Source organism: Corvus cornix, chromosome 12 (assembly GCF_000738735.6).
Source record: "Corvus cornix cornix isolate S_Up_H32 chromosome 12, ASM73873v5, whole genome shotgun sequence".
Taxonomy (NCBI): Eukaryota; Metazoa; Chordata; class Aves; order Passeriformes; family Corvidae; genus Corvus; species Corvus cornix.
The window spans coordinates 526,644-546,518 of NC_046342.1; the positions used below are offsets into that span (position 1 = coordinate 526,644).

The window sequence follows — 19,875 nt, forward strand, 5'->3', positions numbered from 1 at the left end:
CAGTAAACCCCCGAGCTGGTTAAACCCCCACTAAGATCATGTTACTGAATAGGAAGAGGTTCGTTCTTTCGGGTTCCTTTGATGCGAACCAGCCGCGGTGTGTATCTCGTTGCCCCCACCCGCACACCCAGCCGAGCGTTGTTCCCGCGGGTCGCACCGCACTTGAGGCCACTTCTCCGGGCTTCCTCGCCCTTGGGGCGGCCCGGAGCCCCCCCGTTCTCGCAGGCCGCCGAGCTCCCCGCTCCCCGCGCGGGCTCTGCCCGCTCCGCAGACACCCCCGGGCGCCCCGAGCGGGGTCCCCCCGCCCCCGCAGCCCCCGAGCGCTCTCCGCTCCGACCCCCCCCGCACCGCCCCCCAGGCCCCCCCGGCGGGGCGGGCGGGGGCGCTCGGGCTGGGCAGCTCCCTCCCGGCAGGCGGGGGTTAACAAAAACACGCGTTTTCCGCCGAGCCCCCGCCGCGCCCCGGCCCCGACCGGGGAGCCCCGCTCCGCTGCGCCGCGCTCCGCCCGGCCCCGCTCGGCCCCGCTCCCTCCGGGCTGACGCAAGGCCGGGCCCGCCGGGGAGGCCGCGCCGGGCTGTCACCAGGGGGCACCGCCGCGATCGCCGAACACCGGGAATCACCATCCTGGAGGGACAACAACAACAACAACAACAGAGAGCCCCGGCCCGCGGCGCCGGCGGGCGGCGGGACCTGGCCATGGCCCCCGGCTCCGGGCAGCGCTTCCCCGTCCTCCGGCACCGCTCGCCCGCCCCTCTGGAGCCCTAAATCCACTATCGCGGTTTTTTAGCGTTTTTTATTATTTTGTATTATTTCGGTTTTTTTCGCTCTCCCCTTCCTCCCCCGGGTCTCCCCCCTCGGCGCCTCGGCCCCGCCGCGCTCCGCTCCGCTCGGCCGGGCGGGCGGGCAGCGGTGAGCGGAGCGGATCGGCGCGATCGGCGCGAACATGGCGACGGTGCCCGTCTATTGCATCTGCCGGCTGCCCTACGACGTGACCCGCTTCATGATCGAGTGCGACGCCTGCAAGGACTGGTTCCACGGCAGGTAACGCACCGCGCCCGGCACCCCGGCCCCGGCCCCGCCGCCCCCGGTGCTCTCGCCGCCGCGCTCCCTCCCGCAGGCCTTCCCGGAGCGGGGAAGGAGGAGCCGCGCTCCCCGGCGCCGCTCCCGCGCTCCCCGCGCGCTGGTTTTGTGTGTTTTGTGGGTTTTGGGCTGGATTCCCGACACAAAGCTGCTCCCCCCGCGGTGACACCGGAGCCCCGGGGTGGCGGGGGCCATTGTGCGCGCCCGGGGAGGGGATGCGGCCGCCCCGCGCCGCCCGCCCGCGGCTCCGCGCCGCGTCCCTGCCGGAGCCGGGCCCGGGGCGGGGAGCGCGGGGCCGCGGCGGCGGCTGGCGGGGCTCGGCCGCGCTGTCAGCGGGCTCGGCCCCGGCGCCTCGGCCTCCCGCCCGGGCAGGGCTCGGGCACCTTGGCCCCGGCTCACCCGCGGCGGCGGAGCGGGGCCGCGGGGTGTTCCCCGGTGACAGGGCGGCCATGGCCGGGCAGGGCCGGGGGCTGCGGGGAGCGGCCGCCCTGGCAGCCCCTCGGCGCCGGGGCCGGGCGGGGCGGCGGGGGGAGCGGGAGGGGGAGCCCTCGCTGGCGCAGCGCCCGCCCCGCGGCACCGCCGGGCAGCGCCCCCGCCCCCGGGGACCCCCGCGCCCCCCCGGCCCTGCCCCGAGCTGGGGCCCGCCGTGGCGGGGCCGCGGGCAGGGGAGCGGCGGGGGAGGCCGGGCGGGGCGGAGGACTCGGCTCTTCGGCTCGTTTCTCCCCAAAGCGCCTCCCGGCGCGCAGACAATGGGCGGCCGCGGCGGAGTTGGGGCGGGCGGCGGAACTTCGGTGGCGCCTGGTGTGATGGGGGCGAGGGCGGCGACTGGGGACCGAAAGCCTCGACAGCCACCGCGCCGCCCGGGCAGCCGGTGCCGGGGAAGGGGGTCACCGGGCGAAGGGGGGTGCACACGGGTGCAGCCCCCCCCCGGCAGGACCCCTTGCTCCCTTCGGGTGTGACGGAGGAGGAGGATGGATTGTCAGCGGCATCGCAGCAATTCCCCGGGAGTGATTGAAGTGTAAAAAGTGCAATTAAAATCAGGTAAATCACCTGGATGAGCGCTTTTTACGACAGGGGTCCAGTCAGGTTAGGCTGTCGCTCTTTCATCGGAACCAGCGCCCAGCAGCGTCTCCAAACAGCTGGCGGAGGAGGCGGAGGCGGGAGGCGCTGCCTGGTGCGGCTCACGGATGCCCGAGCGGGCCCTGGGGCACCCGCGGATCTTCCGTGCGCAGAATAAACTATTCAAGACACTTTGCCGTGGCATGAGGAATGATGTTCTGCCATTTATTTTAGAAGCTCTGTAGAAACAGGAAGGGAAATGCAGAAATAGCCAGTCCTAGTGCCAGTGCTGGCAGAAGGGCGCTCTGCACGTGTGGTCCGGGACAGGAGGCTCGCAGGACTCGCGCTGGCCTGTGTCAGTGAGGACTCGGGCACAGATGGTGAGGTGAGGCTGGAGAGAAGCCTCAAGCATGTGTACTTGAAACTTAGAAAGTTTAAGGACATGAAAAAATTAAGATTTTCAGGCAAAGTGATGACAGAGTGGATTCCTGAAGAGTTAAACAGAAAAGGAGTTTAGCTGCCTGCACAGGATGGTGAATTTTGATTGAAACTGATGAAAAGAGGTTGGTTGTACCTGATCAAACAAATGATCATTTTGTGGGCAGCTCAGGGTCAATAGCACGAGGAAAGGTGTTTCATTTTGTGAATGAAGGGGCAGAAGAGGCAGAACTGATTTGTAGCACTGCTGGCGGGGGGGTTTGTACCCTTTTTTCCTTAGCTTATGGTAGCGCCCAGAGATTGATTTTAAAGAAAGAAAACTGAGGAGGAGTTCACTTGTCACAGTGTCAAAACCTGAGATAATTGTATCAGGGAAGTTCATGGAGTATTTAGTAGCAAACAGCTTATCTATGACACTGTTTGCTTGTCTTGGTAATACACAAGCAAATAGATAGTAAAAAAAAAAAAAAATCAGGATTTAGTTGTATAAAATCAAGTCTCTCCTGGACACTCAAAGCACTCATGTTAGTGTTTATACAGAACTGTAACAAAAAAATTCAATGTTTTATAGTACTGCAACCAAAAAGACAATGTTACATAGGTGCTGCAACCAAAAAGGAGGCAGTGTGCCAAGCTGTGCAGTGTTCAGGAGGCTTACCCAGTGTTTTAATCATACTTCTGTTTCTTTTTAACATGATGTACAGTGTGCAATTCAGAAAAAAAAGGTGTCATTTCTGGTTTGGTTTTGTAGAAGCAGATCAGGTGTTTTCATGTTTCCTTTCCGACAGGAGTTCCCATATATTTAAGAGAAATATTTTTCATGGGTTTATCCCTGCAGTAGTCACAGTCTCCCTTGCACCTGAGGCTGGGCAACATCTCTGTGGCAATTTCAGCAGTTCTGATGGCAAACTGATACTTTCAAAGTATCAAAAGCACGTTAAACTTATGTAATGTAGTTCAGAAGTTGGAGTCAGGACAATGGAGCCCTTGCCACTTGTGGGACAAATGCATTGGAGAGCCTTGGACACTGCTGAAGTGTGCTGAGCCATGGAGCTGTTGGTGTGTTCACAGAATGCTGTGACTCCTTGTGAGACTGAGGTTTGATCATTCCTGTTCTCTCTGTTTGCCTGAGCTGCTCCAGTCAAGCAGCTTCCAGCTGTCTGGGAAGGATGGAGATGCTCTTAGAGGCACAGAACAGTAATGCCAAAGCGGGCAGGGGGCTGTTTGACTCCCTCTATGTGCAGGCCGTGTGTTCCTTGATGTGGCTGTTTGGGCTGATGAAATCCCACACCTCAGCTGCCTCAGTGCTCTGCCCTGAGCAGCCACCCTGGCTCTTCATGGTTTCCTGGCCCCTCCACCGCCTGTGCTGGCTCCTCTCCTCTTGGGTCCCATCCCAAGGAGGAGTCCTGGTGTTGTTCAGCCTGGTACCAGGTCTGCAGGCACCAGGGACAGCTGGGGCATGGGGGGAATGGTTGGCAAGGGAGGTGGCTCTTTGAAGAAAGCCAGGAAAGGAGGAAGAAGAGAGAGTGGTCTTGATGTGTGAAGAAGCTGAGACTCAGCAAGTGCCATGGGTCACTCTATGCCTCAAGGGTAGCCCTGGCTGGATAGAAAGATTGGTGGCAGCTGTGCCACAGGCCATGGGCCAGGGTCCCTGGGCCAGCCACTGCTGCTCAGGCACAGGTGATGTGGGACAAGGTGGTTCAGCTGCGTGGTGTGAGGAGCTCTGCCTTCTCCTCAGCTTGCAGGTGATGCTGCTGGCTGTCCGTGCCCGGTGCCGCTGTGCCGTGGTGTATGTGCCGTGCCCCTCAGGGACACCCTCCATTCCTGGGAGCAGGGATGGGCTGGCTGACAAGTTGCTGGTGGCTGGAAAAAGTCCGTAATGAGAGGTCTCTGGGTGTCTCATCTACAACAGAAACATTACAGAACCTCATATCCAAGACAAGGCAACTCCTTTTGTATGGGTTTGTTCAACTAGAAATCTGTACAGGGTTACTCATTACAGCTGTAGGTGAGGGGAGGTAAATTATTAATTTTCTCTGCAGTATTTTGTTACCTGTTCTTATAACATGCACCTGGTGCTGCAGGGTGGGATCATGCTCACTAAATGAAATAACAAGTATTGATTTTATTACTTCGTGTATATTTAAACTTTGAACCTTCTTGCTCCAGGCCTAGCAGTGGTCAATAACTTAGTAAGAGGTTTAGTTACCTAAAAGCAGCTCATGCAGTTATCAGATTAGCCTGAAATGATGATGGGAGTTACTCAGGAAGCCCTGGGACAGAGTGAACATGGCTCGGTTAAGAAAAGCACTTCTTTGTTACACTGCAAAGCTAAACCCTGTGTGTGGGCAGATCTTATGCTCCTAACATTCAGCATTTCCCTTTCAAAAACAGGTCTGGTTTTACACAGCAGCATCTAGTTCCTCTCTTTTACGCAGGCTTATCACTAGCTGTGGGCAAATTTGGAAATTTGGGTAAAATTTGAAGATGAGGATAATCCTAAAACTAGAGTGCTATTTGCTTTGGTTTTATCATAGCAGAGGGAATCCCTGAGGTTAATTGTGCTGTGCCCAGAATGATTTCCTTTCATGTGCCAAGTTCAGACAGTACCAAGGTGTATAAGTTTTTCAAATAATTAAAAATCTCTGATTATTTCAATTTTTCCTGAAGAGTTAGTCAAGATGACAGGCTCAGTTTTTCTGGGAGCCTGCCCACAACAGGCATCATGAATGAGCCATGCTTGTGCCTATGCTAGAATGCTTTAGAAAATCCAAACCCAAGTAACACCAAGAGGGGACAGTAGTGTGGAAAGGGCTGGCCTACATGAACATTGTCTGGCCTGCTGGTATCCGAGAGCCACTATAGATCACAGAAGATTTTTGTATGTAAGATTCTTCTAATTCTAGAAGGTTTTACCCAGATTTTACCTCTGAAAGGATAAAACGTTAGATATATTAAACACAGTTCATGTTTAATTAAAAAAAAAGAAAGAAAAATACTATGGTTTAATGAGTGCTCTCCAGCAGCCCAAGCCTTTAGGTGCCCTGTCTTGTGACCAGTCCTGTGGGCACCTGGGTACCTGTTGAGTTCAGCACTAGTGGGATGGCAGCCACGTCACAACAAAGAAATGTGTTCTGCAAGCAAAGGGGAACTTTTTCCTTAGTGCTGATAAAGGAAATGGGTAAAGATATCTTGACAAAAATTATCAAAGCAGTGTAACTATATATGGGGAGATACTGGGGAAGAGAAAAAGTGTTATACAATCACTGTAAGGCTTTCCAAAACTCAGAGGCCACCATCTTTAATATTACCTTAATATGTTTTCTTCTTTCTTTCTACAATATAAGTTTTGTAGTAGTAGTGTAGTATATCTACACAGAAAACAGAGCGTTCTCCTTACCCAGGTAGCCCTCTCCTGGAAGGGGGTAGCCCTCTCTTGTATGGCAGCCTGTAGGTGTACAGTTCTCAAAATATTTTATTAAAACATGGTTTGTGGCATTGAAAGTGTCTTACAAAGGTGCTCCGTAGCAGTGCTGGAGGCTTGTTTGTGATACAGGTGAGCTAATGCTTTGGAATCACGTGGGTTTGTCACAGTGACCATGCTATGCATCGTGTCAGGGCTGATAGCCCTGTAACCTGGGTGTTCATTAGCATATCTTACACTGGCTGACTGATATGAATAGTAATTCGTTTCCAGAGTTTTATCTGAAAAAAACGAGCCCATTCACAGTCCACTTTAGGACTTTATGCACAGCTGGTTTTGGATGTTGCCTGGCTGTTGCATCCAAATGCCTCTTGTACACAATATAATGGCAATAACAAGGTGTTTGGCAAATCTCACCAAGTCTCTCATGTAGATTTTTTCCTGGGGTGTTGCTCCCCCACCCCGTGTGATGACTGAGCATCTCCACCCCCTCAGGAGGGCACTCTCTGAGGGACAGGGGTGTCCTGGGGGCCGTGGTCTCTGGTAGTGTGGTCTGAACAGGCTGAAACATCTTGAGGCAAATGGCTTCAAGTTGTGCCAGGGGAAGTTTAGATTGGATACTGGGGAAAATTTCTCCATCAAAAGGGTTGTGATCCCTGGCACAGACGGTCCAAGGCAGTGGTGGAGTCACCATCCCTGGATGGATTTAAGAGACATGTATATCGGGGACGTGGTTAGGGGTGCACTTGGCAGTGCTGGGGGAATGGCTGGACTTGATGATTTTGGGGGTCTTTTCTAGCCCAAACAATTCCAGGATTCCATGATCTGCTTTGTTCTGGTGCTTGGTGCTCTCCAGCGCTGGGACCACAGCCAGGGGCACCCAGGGTGCCAGGGGTGAATACTCCCTCCTGGTCTTGGAGAGTGCAAATCCCTCCTTGTTGCACTCTCCTGGGCCTTTGGAAGAGCTGTTGGAAGAGGCTGACAATATGTGCAGGGTTCCCAGCCAGCAGCCCATGGAGGAGTTTCCTTCTTTTCCTTCCAGGCACATCCCCAAAAACTGATGGGTGCTGCTTCTCCAGGTGAGGCCAGGGCTTAGTCCTGTGCTTACAGGCAGAGCAGGAGGGAGGACACTGAGTTTCACTGGGTGTGGATGTGCTTAGTTCCCCAGCTAACCAGTATAAGCTTGTGCTGGGATGTTCATCAATTTTTAGTGCTTCATCCATTAGTTTTAGCAAGTAGTCAAGACAAGCAGAAAGTTAAGCAATAGTATATTTTGACAGGAAAAAATAAACCAGAATTGCAGAAACAAAGATATTTTTAAATTTCCTGTTTGCAGTTGTTAACCCAGTAATCTGGAACTCTGTGAGAGCTGCCTTATTGTTTTTATGGAATTGCTCATGGATTTCATTGTGTTTTCCTCTTTTAGTAAAATGCATGGTACATTTACTCCCAGAAACAGCATTTTGCCTCATCTGGCAGACTGGAAGGATGTAATAAGTGAAAAAAAAGTAAAATATTTCTGCTAGATATTAGTAGATATTATATTCTATGAATTCGCAGCTTTTAATACCAAAGTGGTTCTTGGCGGTATTTGGACTCTTATACACCAACTCTCTTGCATCAGGACAAGCACATTGGCCAAAAGAAAGCACAGCTGGTCTTGAGGGAAAGTCAACAAATCCACTAATGAGACGTCCCCATGGTTTATTGGTTCATTATTGGAAAAAAATCATGTGTGTTTCCAATCCAAGTTTGCTTATTTTCAGTTTCCAGGTGCTGTGTTATTGCATTAGTGAAGAGCCTCTTTCTCACTGGGGTGTTTCTATCAATGTTTTGATGTGCTTCTGCTCAAGTCATCTTCTTCAATTGAGAGATGATGAAATTGTTCATCTGGGTTTGGCTGAAATAGCTGAACATTTTTTCTACAGTCCAAGAAATACTCTCCATTTCCTAGTTGTGTACAGAGACCTTTTAACTTTTGACCATGTTTCAGTGAATATTTTTCACATCTCTTCTACTCCACATTCAAGTTTCCCTTTTGCTTTGTTTATATTTGCAGTAACTTATCAGACAAATGTTGGTTATCTGCATTAAACTTGTAAAGGAGCCAGATATGGACTTACTAGTTACTTTTTGAGAAGTCTGGTTTTGAAATCGGGTTTCTGCCTTTGGAACTGGCTGATTAATAACAGCAGAAGGCCTCAGCCTTGTTCTGAGTTGGGGCAAGAACAAACCTCTGCAGTCTGGTGAGCTAGCACAGATGAGTGATCATTACAGAGAGGTGAATTCCCTTGATGGTGTGGGATGTGTTGCATTTAGTCACAGCCTGTGGTGGTGTAGCAAAGCTACAACCCAACAACCCAGCAGCTCCCGGGATTGTTGGCTGTAGGAACAATCCTGCAGGAGAACCTGGTATTCCCCAGCGGGGCTGAGTCACCACTGCAAAGCCAACCTCAGCACTCTGCCTTTTACAGGAGGTGTTTGGGCAAAATTATCCTGGGTCTCTGGTCAGTCTGTGAAAGGTGTGAAAGGAGGGTAAAAAAAAAAAAGAGGAAAAAAGCCTGAAAGGAGGGTCAAGCCTGATGACAAAACTGGAGAACGCAGCGGAGCCGTGCGGGGCCCGCAGCGGGGTGGGATGTCTCTGCAGCTCCGGCTGGGTTTGTAACAGTCCTGTGCAACTCTGTGTCCAAAGAACGAAGGGAAATAATGTATCCAGCTCCTTGAGAGCCCTCTCCATCCCTTCCGAGCGAGGTGTCCTGGCACACCGTGTCTCGGCGCTGTCTCTCCAGGGTGTGATTTACAAGCGGTATCAGAAATAGTAGCAGTTTCTCACCCACAGCTGCGCTTCACCCTGTGGTATTGCTCATAGTCCCCTGCAGTTTTACTCCCACGTCTTCCAGCAGTCCCAGATTTCTAAGGACATTGCTGCCTCCGTGGAAGCACACCCGTTCCTTCCACAGCCCCTGGGGCTGGGGTCGTGGCGGTGCAGCAGGGGAGGCTGAGCCGTGGGTGACAGGCTGCCTTGGCAAATCTGGGAACGAGGGCTCAGTGAATAAGGTGCTGCTGCCCTGGGGTGGGTGTGGAGCCGTTCCCGATGTGGGCTGGAGGGACAGCGCTGTGGGGCAGGAGCCCTCGGCAGGAGGTTGGTGTGCGGCCACTGCAGCAGCTCATGATTCCACCAGGCTGAACTTTGTCATAGTCCCATGCAATAGTCTAAGCATTTCTTTCGAGGGACTGTTACACGTTTCCTTCTGCTTTCCTTGCTCCGTCAGCGTTTCTGTGTGTGGCTGCAGAGTGGCTGATGCTCAGGTTGGAGTGCTCAGTGCGATGCAGCGATCCCCGTGTGCTTTGTAGAACCGTGGGGACAAAAGACTCTCTGGATTTAAAGTTGCTGAGTAAATTGTTAAAGCCAGAACTCTGTGTTAAATACACAATATTTGTATATAATTATACTGAAAGGGCTCCAATATAATTGGAGAGGGAGTTTGACAAGGGCCTGGAGTGGCAGGACAAGGGGCAGTGGTTTCTAACTGCCAGAGGGCAGGGATGGATGGGATATTGGGAAGGAATTCCTCCCTGTGAGGGTGGGCAGGCCCTGGCACAGGGTGCCCAGAGCAGCTGTGGCTGCCCCTGGATCCCTGGCAGTGTCCAAGGCCAGGCTGGACATTGGGGCTTGGAGCAGCCTGGGACAGTGGGAGGTGTCTCTGCCCATGGCAGGGGGTGGAATGACATGGGATTTAAGATTCCTGCCAATCCAAACCATTCTGGGATTCTATATTTTCAGACACACCAGTTAAACATGGAGATTCATGCAGAGGACAGAGATATGTGATGACAAGGTTCTATTGCTGGCTTTGCCCCTCCTTTCCTCCCAAGCTTTTGGCAAATCCATTAACTTCTCTTTGGTTGGGTTTGACTTAACTCTCTCTCATGTGTGCGCATTAATTTGAGTACATTAATATTTTAGATGTAATACGTAACATCATGAAGAAAATTAATAGTTTATCTGTAGAAGAGGAAGGGGAGCGGAGCTGTTCTGGAAGGCTGAGTCAGAAGAGACTGGAAGGGCTGGCAGCAGAGTTATGGTCTGTGCTTGATGAGTTTCCCATCCTGATGGCTGGCAGGCCACTGGAGCTGCCTCAGTAGAATCCCAGAATCTCAGGCTCCAGATTGGAATTGGCTGTCACCTGGCCCTTGTGCCAGGCTCTGACTGACACTGAGGGGCAGCTGTGCAGCACCAGCCTGGGCAGTTTCTGTTCTGTGGAACCCAGCAAACCTGTCAGTGCATGGAGTCAGCCTCTGCTGCTTGGGATCTTCAGAAAATGCTCTCTTTGAGGCTGAAGGTATGTCTAGAATGCACTGTGCTCCTCGAGTTCCTGGCAGGGCAGGGGAGTGACAATCCACAATGACTTCTGATTGTGTGTTGCAATCTGTAGTTCTCAATACATCTGCTATTGGAATCAATAGATCTGAGTGCATGTTGTGCTTTCTGGAAACGTAGGTAATGCCATATGCTCGCTCTTCTGGATTTTGTGGGATTCCATTCTGGGTTTCATTTTTTCTCAGCAAAAATTACCTTATTTTACATCTCAGGTAACTCCAAGGTTTGGGTGTGATCAGCTGTGTGCTTCTCCTGTGGCTGTTCACAGGGAATGTGGTGATATTCCCTTGGTTTGCAGGCTGGGCACAGCCCCCTGCCCTTGTGGGATGCTGTGGGTGTTACTGAAAAGTGGGAGTTCATGTTTCAGATTCACTCCTGACGTTTGCAGGTGGTAAGGAGAGGGGAGCAGGGAAGGAAATGGGTGCTGAAAGTGACACCAGCAGTGAGGAGATGGTGTGAAGAGCAGTCCTGCACCGAGTGGGTACTGGGCAGAGTGTTCTGCTCCCAGTTACAGTCTGGAGCTGCCCTGAACTGGTGTTGGCTGCTACTTAAGTCCCATAAACAGTTTATGTCCCTTTATACCATACTGCTAAATTTTTCCTTTTAAAAAATGCTGAACTGAAGTAGTTGCTGAAGTTCAGTCACAATCTTAATTTGAAAAATACCCAAAGGGCTGGAAAAGGCTGGAGCTGGGGTTGTTCCCTGATGCTTCCAAAGCAAGGGGTGTAGGAAATGATCTAGTCAACGTGTCAGTTGCAATCAGAACTGCTGCTGCCTCTAGTATTCAAAAATGAGCCAAGCCTTGATATTTTTAGGTTATCAATCCTAACTGTTGTCCCAGGAGGCTTTCTGCAGGGAGGGTGGGCAGGTTTTGTTGTTTAGTTGGGGTTTTTTTGGTTGCTTGGGACCTTTCATTTAGAGCAAGCAGAACTGTTGTTTTATGCTTTGGTGCAAGGAAGTTTTTCAGATACAAAGCACTCACTACAAATGCTCTTCAGAATAATTTTTTCTGCTTTTTTGTGGTGTGAGAGTTGGCAAATGGTTTTAGGAAGGAAACCGTGTGTCAAGGAGGTGTTTCTGAAGAGCACTTACCCGGAATCGCGCAGTGAGTGGGAACAGAGCCTGTCTGGCTGCCCATGCTCACGGTCTGAACCTGCTGGCTGCTGCTGCCTTTTCATTGCTCTTTCTGAATTTTGTGTTTCTTAGCATTCTTGGCACTCTGAAATCCCTCTCAGAGCAGAACTGATTGCTTTAACTGCAAACCATGCTGATGGGGAGGCTCAGTGGCACTGGCCTGCTGGCATTCCAGGTCCTGCTCATGCCACAGGGCTTCAAGGGGACAGAACTGCCACAGAAAATGTCACAATCACTTTTTAAGGAAGTATGTCTTGTGGAGCACTTTAAAGGAGTGTCTTGTGGAGCACAGCCTGCGTGGGCTGGAAGGGTTCAGTCAGGTAAGGTTTTCCCTTTGAGAAGAGCAAGGCTGAGCTCTGATTTTGTGTTGATAAGTCACAAGCAGTGAAACAATATTAACACTTTATGTCATGTTTGTAAAAAGGCAAGAAAAGTATCTGCAGAAAAAGAGGAAATTTATGACTTTCCATAGAATCCCAGAATCCCAGAATCATTTGGTTTGGAAGGGATCTTAAACCTCATCTTGTTCCAACCTCCAGCCAGGGTTGGGATTCTGCAGTTCAAATCATGGGTCGTTAAGAAAAATGTTGGGGTTTCCCTGTCAGTTTGGACCAAACTAGTTGCAAAAAAGTGAAATTAGGCATTTCTAACACACTTGGAGTAACTTGAAAATAGACTCAAAATTGAATGAGACTGTGACATATATTTAGGTTGGAGATGAGGGAAAGGCTCTTCCCCCAGAGGGTGCTGGGCACTGCCCAGGCTCCCCAGGGAATGGGCACAGCCCCGAGGCTGCCAGAGCTCCAGGAGCGTTTGGACAGCGCTGCCAGGGATGCCCAAGGTGGGGTTGTTGGGGTGTCTGTGCAGGGCCTGGGGCTGGACTGGGTGGTCCTTGTAGGTCCCTTCCAACTTGGAAGAGTCTATTCTATTCTATTCTTCCATTCCATTCCATTCCATTCCATTCCATTCCATACTACAGTGTTTCCTGTTGGCAACAAATCCACGTCTGCATTATTATTCACCAGTAATGACATCATCTGAAACTTAACGAAATCAGTTTTAGACAAGTTACTTTGTTCCTGCTTACATTTGATATCAGATTTATTTTTTAAACTTTTAAATATGTTGTGCTTGTAAATGACAGAAACCCACATAAAAGCTTACATAAGGAGGGAGAAGAAAAGCCTCATCTTGGAGGGACCTAGTTTGCCAGAATAGGACTGTAGGAGTAAACTATCCCACTGGGGACTGAGTGAAGGAAATCCTTTTTCAAGAGTACTTTGAGCTTCACTGGGATTCTCTTTTGTTTGTCCGCTTCAGCTAGATTAAAGTGTGTGGGATTTGTTGTTGTATTTCTAGAGAGGGAGATGCTAAAGGTGTAAGCAGGAAAGTGCTGTTGGTTTCTAGCCCTGGGAGCATTGGTCTTGGCTGCCAGGCAGGGCTGGTACCACCCAGGGCCGTGCTTGCCATCCGAGGCAGGGTGCCACGTGCTTCCCAGAGAAGAAGCTGGGAGCTTGGTCCCATTTAAAATGTCCAGTTACAACCAGTTCTGATACTGAGCTTACCAACTCCTCCTTCTGTGTGTTCAGAGGAGGTTTGAGTCCCTCAGGTGCCTTGCCCAGGACCCTGAAGAGCCCTGTCTGCTTCCTGCTGTTCTTTGCTTTAATTCACAGTTCAGGCAGAGTTATTTGTGGGATGCTGGTGTGCTGTGCTGGAAGGTTGTTCAGGCTTCAGCTGTACACGACAGGTGTGACCCTTGGAAGTGTTGGGAATTGCTCTGCTAGCTGCAGCAGCAGCCTCGAAGCCAGAGATTCCTCCTGGAATTCCTTCTGGCTCTTGGCCAAATCATCGTACCCTGAGCAGTTCTGTAAATCCCGCCACGTCTCCCTAGGTTAGAATGAGCATGACCCTCTCTTCCCTGCTTGGAAAATAAACATTCCCACTGCTGCAGCTCTCTCCACAGCCTTGCTGTGTTTCTCACAAGAGTGAGATCCAGAGTGCCTGCATGTCATGAGAGTGATGCTGTGTGTTCGCTGGGCCAGGCTCTGGCATCATCCCAGAATGGTGCATAAAAGAAGAGTTGTGTAAAATATAATGCTAATTGAGAGTGAATTCATTTTCTAGGAATGGCTTATGACCTTTCCAGGAGCTTGCAGTGCTCTGTCGCCAGACGGGCTGGAGGTTATTGCAAGGCTTTGGGTAAGATGCTGTTGTGAAAGCTGTAAGGAACAACCTGCTATGGCAGGACCTGATGTGGTGTGTGGGTTTGTGCTCTGGAATTGCTGATGAGCAGCAGTAAACCCCAAACATACACAACCCCGAAGTCCACAGCAGCAGGGCCTTGGGACCTGCTTCAGTAAGTAGAGGTCCTGTTGGAGGCAAGAGGGAGAAAAGGGGCCCTGGGATAAAGCCACACTGACTGATCCATCATCATCAACCTGTTGCATCATACAGCTGGTAAAAGGGAAACTGAAAAGGGAAACTGGTTCCTTTGAAGCGTGTGAGGGAGACAGTGGTACCAGTTAGCCAGGCAAGTGTGTCCAGTCGGGGGGAATTACCAGGTGGAGCAAATCCTTACAAATCCATGCACACAGAGGACACCATTTCATACCAGCCCAGGTCTGAACGCCTGATCCCAGGACACTCAGGTGGTTTATGCCTGCTGCTACCGTGGTTTTCTTTGTTTCCCTCTATCAAGGATGTCGTCTGTCATTCCCACACACACACGTGCCATGTGCTGTATCAAAGGACAAGATGGGCCATGTCCACTGTGGCTGTCTGCAGCAATGGGACAGCGCTGAGCACTCCGTGGGAGGGGACCCTGTCCTGTCACCTGGACTGCGATCGTGGCGCTGAGCCAGCTGGAGAACGGCACGGGAAGGACACGCAGAGCACAGCGTGGATGTACATGGAGATGTAGAAAGCCAATTTGCATCTCGAAATAGGAATAAAATGTGATAAAGCTGTAATTAGGTCATTTGAAATTTGATGTTAATCTTTTGAAAATGTATTTGAAGTGCTGAAATGAAGATACAAGAGCAGGTTATGCAGCTCAACAACAGGAAGAGTCAAGAATGGTTTGGAGGTTCTGTTAATAATTTATCATTCTTTAATTGTGTGGTTGTTGGGTTTAATATAGTAAGTTCTTTGTAAATATGATGGTGAAAATCATTCCTATTCCTTCTTCCCTCCTTGTTGTACTGTTGGCTCATTTTGGAGCTTCCCCTGTGAGCGTTACAGTTGTTTCAGGATGTTTGCCATGCAAAGCAGAGCATGAAAAGGTAATGTCAGGGTACTATCAGGATTTCCATGTGTTTATATATTTATATATATCTGTAAAGACTACATGAAAATGGTACTGTGACTGAAAATGAGAACCAACCATTGATCAGTATTTTTAGTGAGATCTGAGCATGCTCATGCAAATTACAGTGAGAAGTTACCTCAGGTTTAAAGATAAGTTATATAAAACGTTATATAAATGGGTGTCACAATTAAAGCAAATAAAACACATGCAGTGCTCAGGTTTGTATTGCTGTGTATAAATGCATACATGGATGTATAAACACACACAGGTACAGGTAGTTATTGCTGAACAAAGTTAATGATGTTGCCTGGGGCTTTGCTGCTGTTTAGTTTATTTGCATTTATCTGTCATTTAGTCACACATGTATGCTGCCCATCTCCAGCCTGCTCCTGCCACACGTGTGGCTGTGGATATGACACGCAGGATGAGCAGATCCTTGATGTGGTCAAGAGGGGTGAGAAGGAACATGAAATTCAAGGGAGTGGTGTTGCTCCAAGTGTTGTGGCTTTTGGAGGACAAGTCACAAAATTAAAAATTCCCGAGGGATCCATTGGTTGCAGGTGTGAGTTTGTAACAGGCTGGCGTTACAGGCAGTCTGCTGAGCTGTGGGTGCTGCACAGCTGATATTACAGCAGTGGTATTTGTAGTAGTGTTCCTGTTGGAAGGAGAAATGGACTGACAGGGTCAGGGCAGGGCTGCGGTCAGTTTGTGAGGCTTTTACATAATGGCCGATTTCCTGATATGTATGTGCTTATTTCTAAGGGTAATTCCTAGAACTGCAGAGGGCAAGACATGAGGGATACACTTTACCATGCAGTGCTTGGTGAACACAGGTTTGTGTTGCAGCACAGCTGATCCTGGCTCCTGCTCCTCAGGGCTTGGGTTTAGCCCAGCTTTTGGAGTTCCTGCTGCTGTGGGGCTATCCTGGGAAGGTGGCCTACCTGCTTGGCCACTTGTGGGATGCCATTCCTGATAGAGATGCTTTTCATCTTCAAATCCTTGGGACAGCAAAGGAATGCTGAGGTTAAATCACATCTCGTTCACAGAGCTGCCTGCTGCCACACTGGGCTGGTGGCTGCCAGGGCTCGCTCAGAGCAGTCTGCCATGGGAGCTGGCTGCGTTGGCCTCTAGGGCCTGGACACATCCTGGTTCGAGAGCTGGCAGTGCCCACCCTCCTCATCCCTCGTGGATGCGTGATGTGTTACGCTGAACCTTGGAGCTGTGACCTCATTCTGTAGGGTCTCAAGGAACTGAGCAGTGAGCCACGGCTGATTTTGGGGGTTCTGACTTCCAGCTTTGAATAACAGATTTGTTGCTGGTGTGCACAGGTGCTAGTTAGGCCACATAACAGTGTGATGCTGGCAAAGACTAGGGCTGTGCAGTAGTTGCAGATTGCTGCGGTCTAGAAACTTCATTTATTTCTCTTTGATTGATTCCTTTTTTCCAGGGTGGGTGATATTTCTTTTATATGATGTCACCAGTTTGTTTTTGCTGAGGAAAAAAAGGCACGTGCTAATAGTAGATATTTTTATAAGGTAGTTTGACCTGTGCTTGGGCAGAGGGTGCCCTATGAGTGAAAACACAGGAAGGCTGGATTGCAGTGCTTCTCTGTGGAGGATGATTTGTGCTGGGTTTGTACAAGGCTGTTCTGACAGTGGGCTGTTCCCGTGGGCTGCCTCCTGGAGTTCTTCATGGGGCAGTGGTCAACAGCTGAGGTGACACATTGCATGAGGAAGAAGTGCTGAGACACTAATATCACAGAGTTCTGTTGATCATACAGTAATGCAAGGATTATTTTCCCTGAGACAATTATCTTTCCTACTCCCTTCTGCACTGGGCAGGATATAGCCTGTGGTTTCTAAAATGATCATGAAAATCAGTCCATTCCCAGGATCTTTTGTTCACTATTACGCTTGCCTTCAGTGCATGTGAGAGAATGCACTTCATCGCTCCATCCCTGTTGTGTGCAGCAGATAAACAAGGATTTATTTGATCAACCCAGCACTAATTCCATAGAGGAGTTTTGCAGTCTGTGTGGCGATAGAAGAAGAGGTTTTTGGGGATCTGGAGAGTTGCCTATGCAGACTGGGATGAGCTGGGATGACCCGGAGGGAGGAAGGCTAAAGGGCAACTTTATGCATGAGTCCACTTTCTGGTGTATGGCCACTAACCCGACCCAGCATTTACATCCAGGCAGAGCCCCAGGGCCAGGACTCTGCCTGCAAGGACCCTTTACTCTGTAAAGCTCTCAGTGACCTCAGCAGGAAAAGCTCAGTGTCCACCCCACTTGTTTTTAGATCTCAGCCATCGGGGAGCTTAGTGTGAGAAGTTATTCTGCTGACAGAGGCTCTGGTTAGGAGTGTCCTGTGAGGATGACAGGTCTGAGGACATCGAGCCTGTAAGGTGAGTGTCAGGCTAGTCCATGGAGTGAAATGGACTCCATGTTCTTCAGAGTCTTTTCCAATGTAAATGATTCCGTGATCCTGTCATTCTCCTGGGCCAAGAGTCCTGTGTGGGTCTGTGGGTGGAGGGGATGCTGTGCTGGTGGCACCAGGCTGGGGAGATGAGCTGTGGGGAAGGGCCCTGCACTGCACCCGGCCATGGCTGCGCAAGGGGAGCCAGGGTGTGTGCTGCCCACTCACTGGCTTTGTTTCTGAATCCTGTAGAGTGCAAAATGTGTCTGTTCAGGTGTATCTGTCTGAAGTTCTGTAGCAGAAGAGTGGAGCTGTGTCGATGGAGTCACGCTGAGTGGGACGGGTGCTGCAGCTCTGCCGGCTCTGCGGTTGCTGGCTGGCACCTGCACGTCAGTTGAAGAGGAAACAGAAACCATACATAGAGAACAGAAGGTGACTGGTGAAAGGAGTGGGAGAGAGGAAGAAAGCAGCAGAGACAAGACATGTGCAGACCAGTTCACTTTTCACACCTGCAGACTGCTGGCTCAGCCCTGAGGGCAGGAGCTCCGTCGCCCTCGCAGCACCCTTTGGGGCAGGGCTGGGATGCACTGTAGTGTTGTCTGCTTTGTCACCTTCCCCTGCTCCCAGGTCAGGATGAGTCCTTCTTGCTCCCTGCAGTTGCAGTATGGCCATCCAGCCTGGAAAAAATTTTGGATGTGGCCAAATTCTTTTGTGGACCAGTGCCACTTCTCTCAGTGGAGTCACACAAGGAATAAACGAAACCTAAGAGAATGATTTTGAGAGGAGGGTTATTTTTGTTCTGTTTGTTCAATGGAGTTCTTGACCTTTTGGGTTATATTTGGGCTTCGCAATTTTTTCCTTGAGTTTTGCTTTATTCCTGCTTTTTACCACTGTCTCTTTCTCTGGTTCCCTCCCTCTTGGCTTATTTCCCATCTGCTTTTGGGAAACCTAGTGAAGAGAAGGAGGAGAACAAACATCAGGGCAGCTGTAATCACACAGGGCTGAGCAGTTCTCTGCTGCACAGGCTGAGCCCAGTTTTCAGCAGCAGCGCTGTGACACAGTAGTGAGTCCACAGGTGTCCTGTGCCCAGCTCAGGTCCTGCACGTGGCAGAGGATGGGAGTTGACCTGGGCTGGCACTGCCAGGGAATGGGGCAAGAGATACGTTGCTGTGCAAAAAACGGCATGAAACATTCTCCCCAGTCAGTGATGAAGGTGCATGCCTCTTCAAGGTGTTGCCTCTGAGGTTGTCGAGATGACAGGCATTGCAGTCAGCTGGAACTGTGTGATTGATTGTTGGGGTCAGTCTCTAAGTCTTTAATCATTTTAAATTATATGACATCAAGATTGAACAGAATTTTGAGTCGACATAAAATAATTAGGGGCAAAAGAGTCTCATCCAGCACTTGTCACCCTGTGTTTCATGAGAGTGTCGTCTGCCAGCAGTAGAGATCAGAAGAGCTGGACTTCACTTCTGAAGCAAGGTGTATTTCCTTGCTCTGTACATTCCCTCAGTGAGAAGAGGTTGTTGGAAAATATAATTCGTTCTACACTAAGCAGTAATTCTCCTTCAAATTATATCTTAATAAAAAAGAGAACATCTTGGGCAGTCTCTGATTTAGGCACACTGCATTTTAAATCTGTCCTAATTACAGTGCTCATCGCTTAACATTCATTTAATGAAGATCCTCATTTATAAGGACAAGGTTGGCAAATAGGAATTAATGCCATTATAACATGTGAGTCTCCCAAAGGAAACAAATCAAAAGCTCTGTGAAGGAAATGAAACCTTATTATTTATAGCAAGGCAAAGCACAGAGTCACCAGCCATTCATTTGTGTATCTGGCTCAGGGGCCTGCAGCAGATGTGGTTTGGAAAGGACAGTGCCATGCTGCCGTGGCATCGCTCCAGCTGGGACACCGCTTCCTTCAAGGAGCCCCCAGTGCAAGGCTCCTGTCTTGCAAGTGGATCTTGGTTTTGTTTTGGTCTCAGTTCCTGGTTCAAGTCCAGACCTCCTCTCATCAGCCCCAGAAGTAACCATAGTGGTTCATCAAGGCCCCAAAAATAAGGATGGAAGGAAGACATCACAGTTGTCTTGGTGGATCTGGAATATTGTGGTGGATGCACATCTCTGCTGCTGTCATTTTGTCTCATGCTGGCATCAGAACTGCTTGGTTTGAAGGAACGCTGTCAGATTGTCTTCATAGGTGTTGATTTCAACACACACAGTAGGTGGATGGTTCCACTGGCTCCTTAAAATCCTTGGTCATCCTGAGCAATGTTTCACTGATGGAATTCAAGTGATGGCAGTGAGGGTTATGTACCAGCCTAAGAGCCCTTAGGGTACTGCAGGCTTGCACAGGCCCCTGCAACCCTCACAGGTATCTCCTTCCAGGAGGGTCCAAGTCTCTGGTGACTCCAGTGAATGGCTGGAGCTGTGCCAGGGGAGGTTTAGGTTGGATATCAGCAAAGGTTCTTCCCCCAGAGGGTGCTGGGCACTGCCCAGGCTCCCCAGGGAATGGGCACGGCCCCGAGGCTGCCAGAGCTCCAGGAGCATTTGGACAGCGCTGCCAGGGATGCCCAAGGTGGGATTTGGGGTGTCTGTGCAGGGCCTGGGTGGGACGGGGTGATCCTTGTGG

At 50.5% G+C, this 19,875-nt stretch overlaps 1 protein-coding gene across 2 annotated transcripts in view; it reads left to right on the plus strand.

Annotated features, from left to right (window-relative positions):
• The first annotated feature begins 516 nt into the window (after positions 1-516).
• Positions 517-19,875, plus strand: part of PHF2 (PHD finger protein 2) — a 59,424-nt gene continuing 40,065 nt past the window's right edge. For both annotated transcript variants that reach the window (XM_039558999.1, XM_039559000.1), the window contains exon 1: positions 517-1,041. In XM_039558999.1, coding sequence (XP_039414933.1) covers positions 944-1,041 — 98 coding nt within the window. In that variant the 5' untranslated portion in view covers positions 517-943. The remainder of the gene's footprint in view (positions 1,042-19,875) is intronic.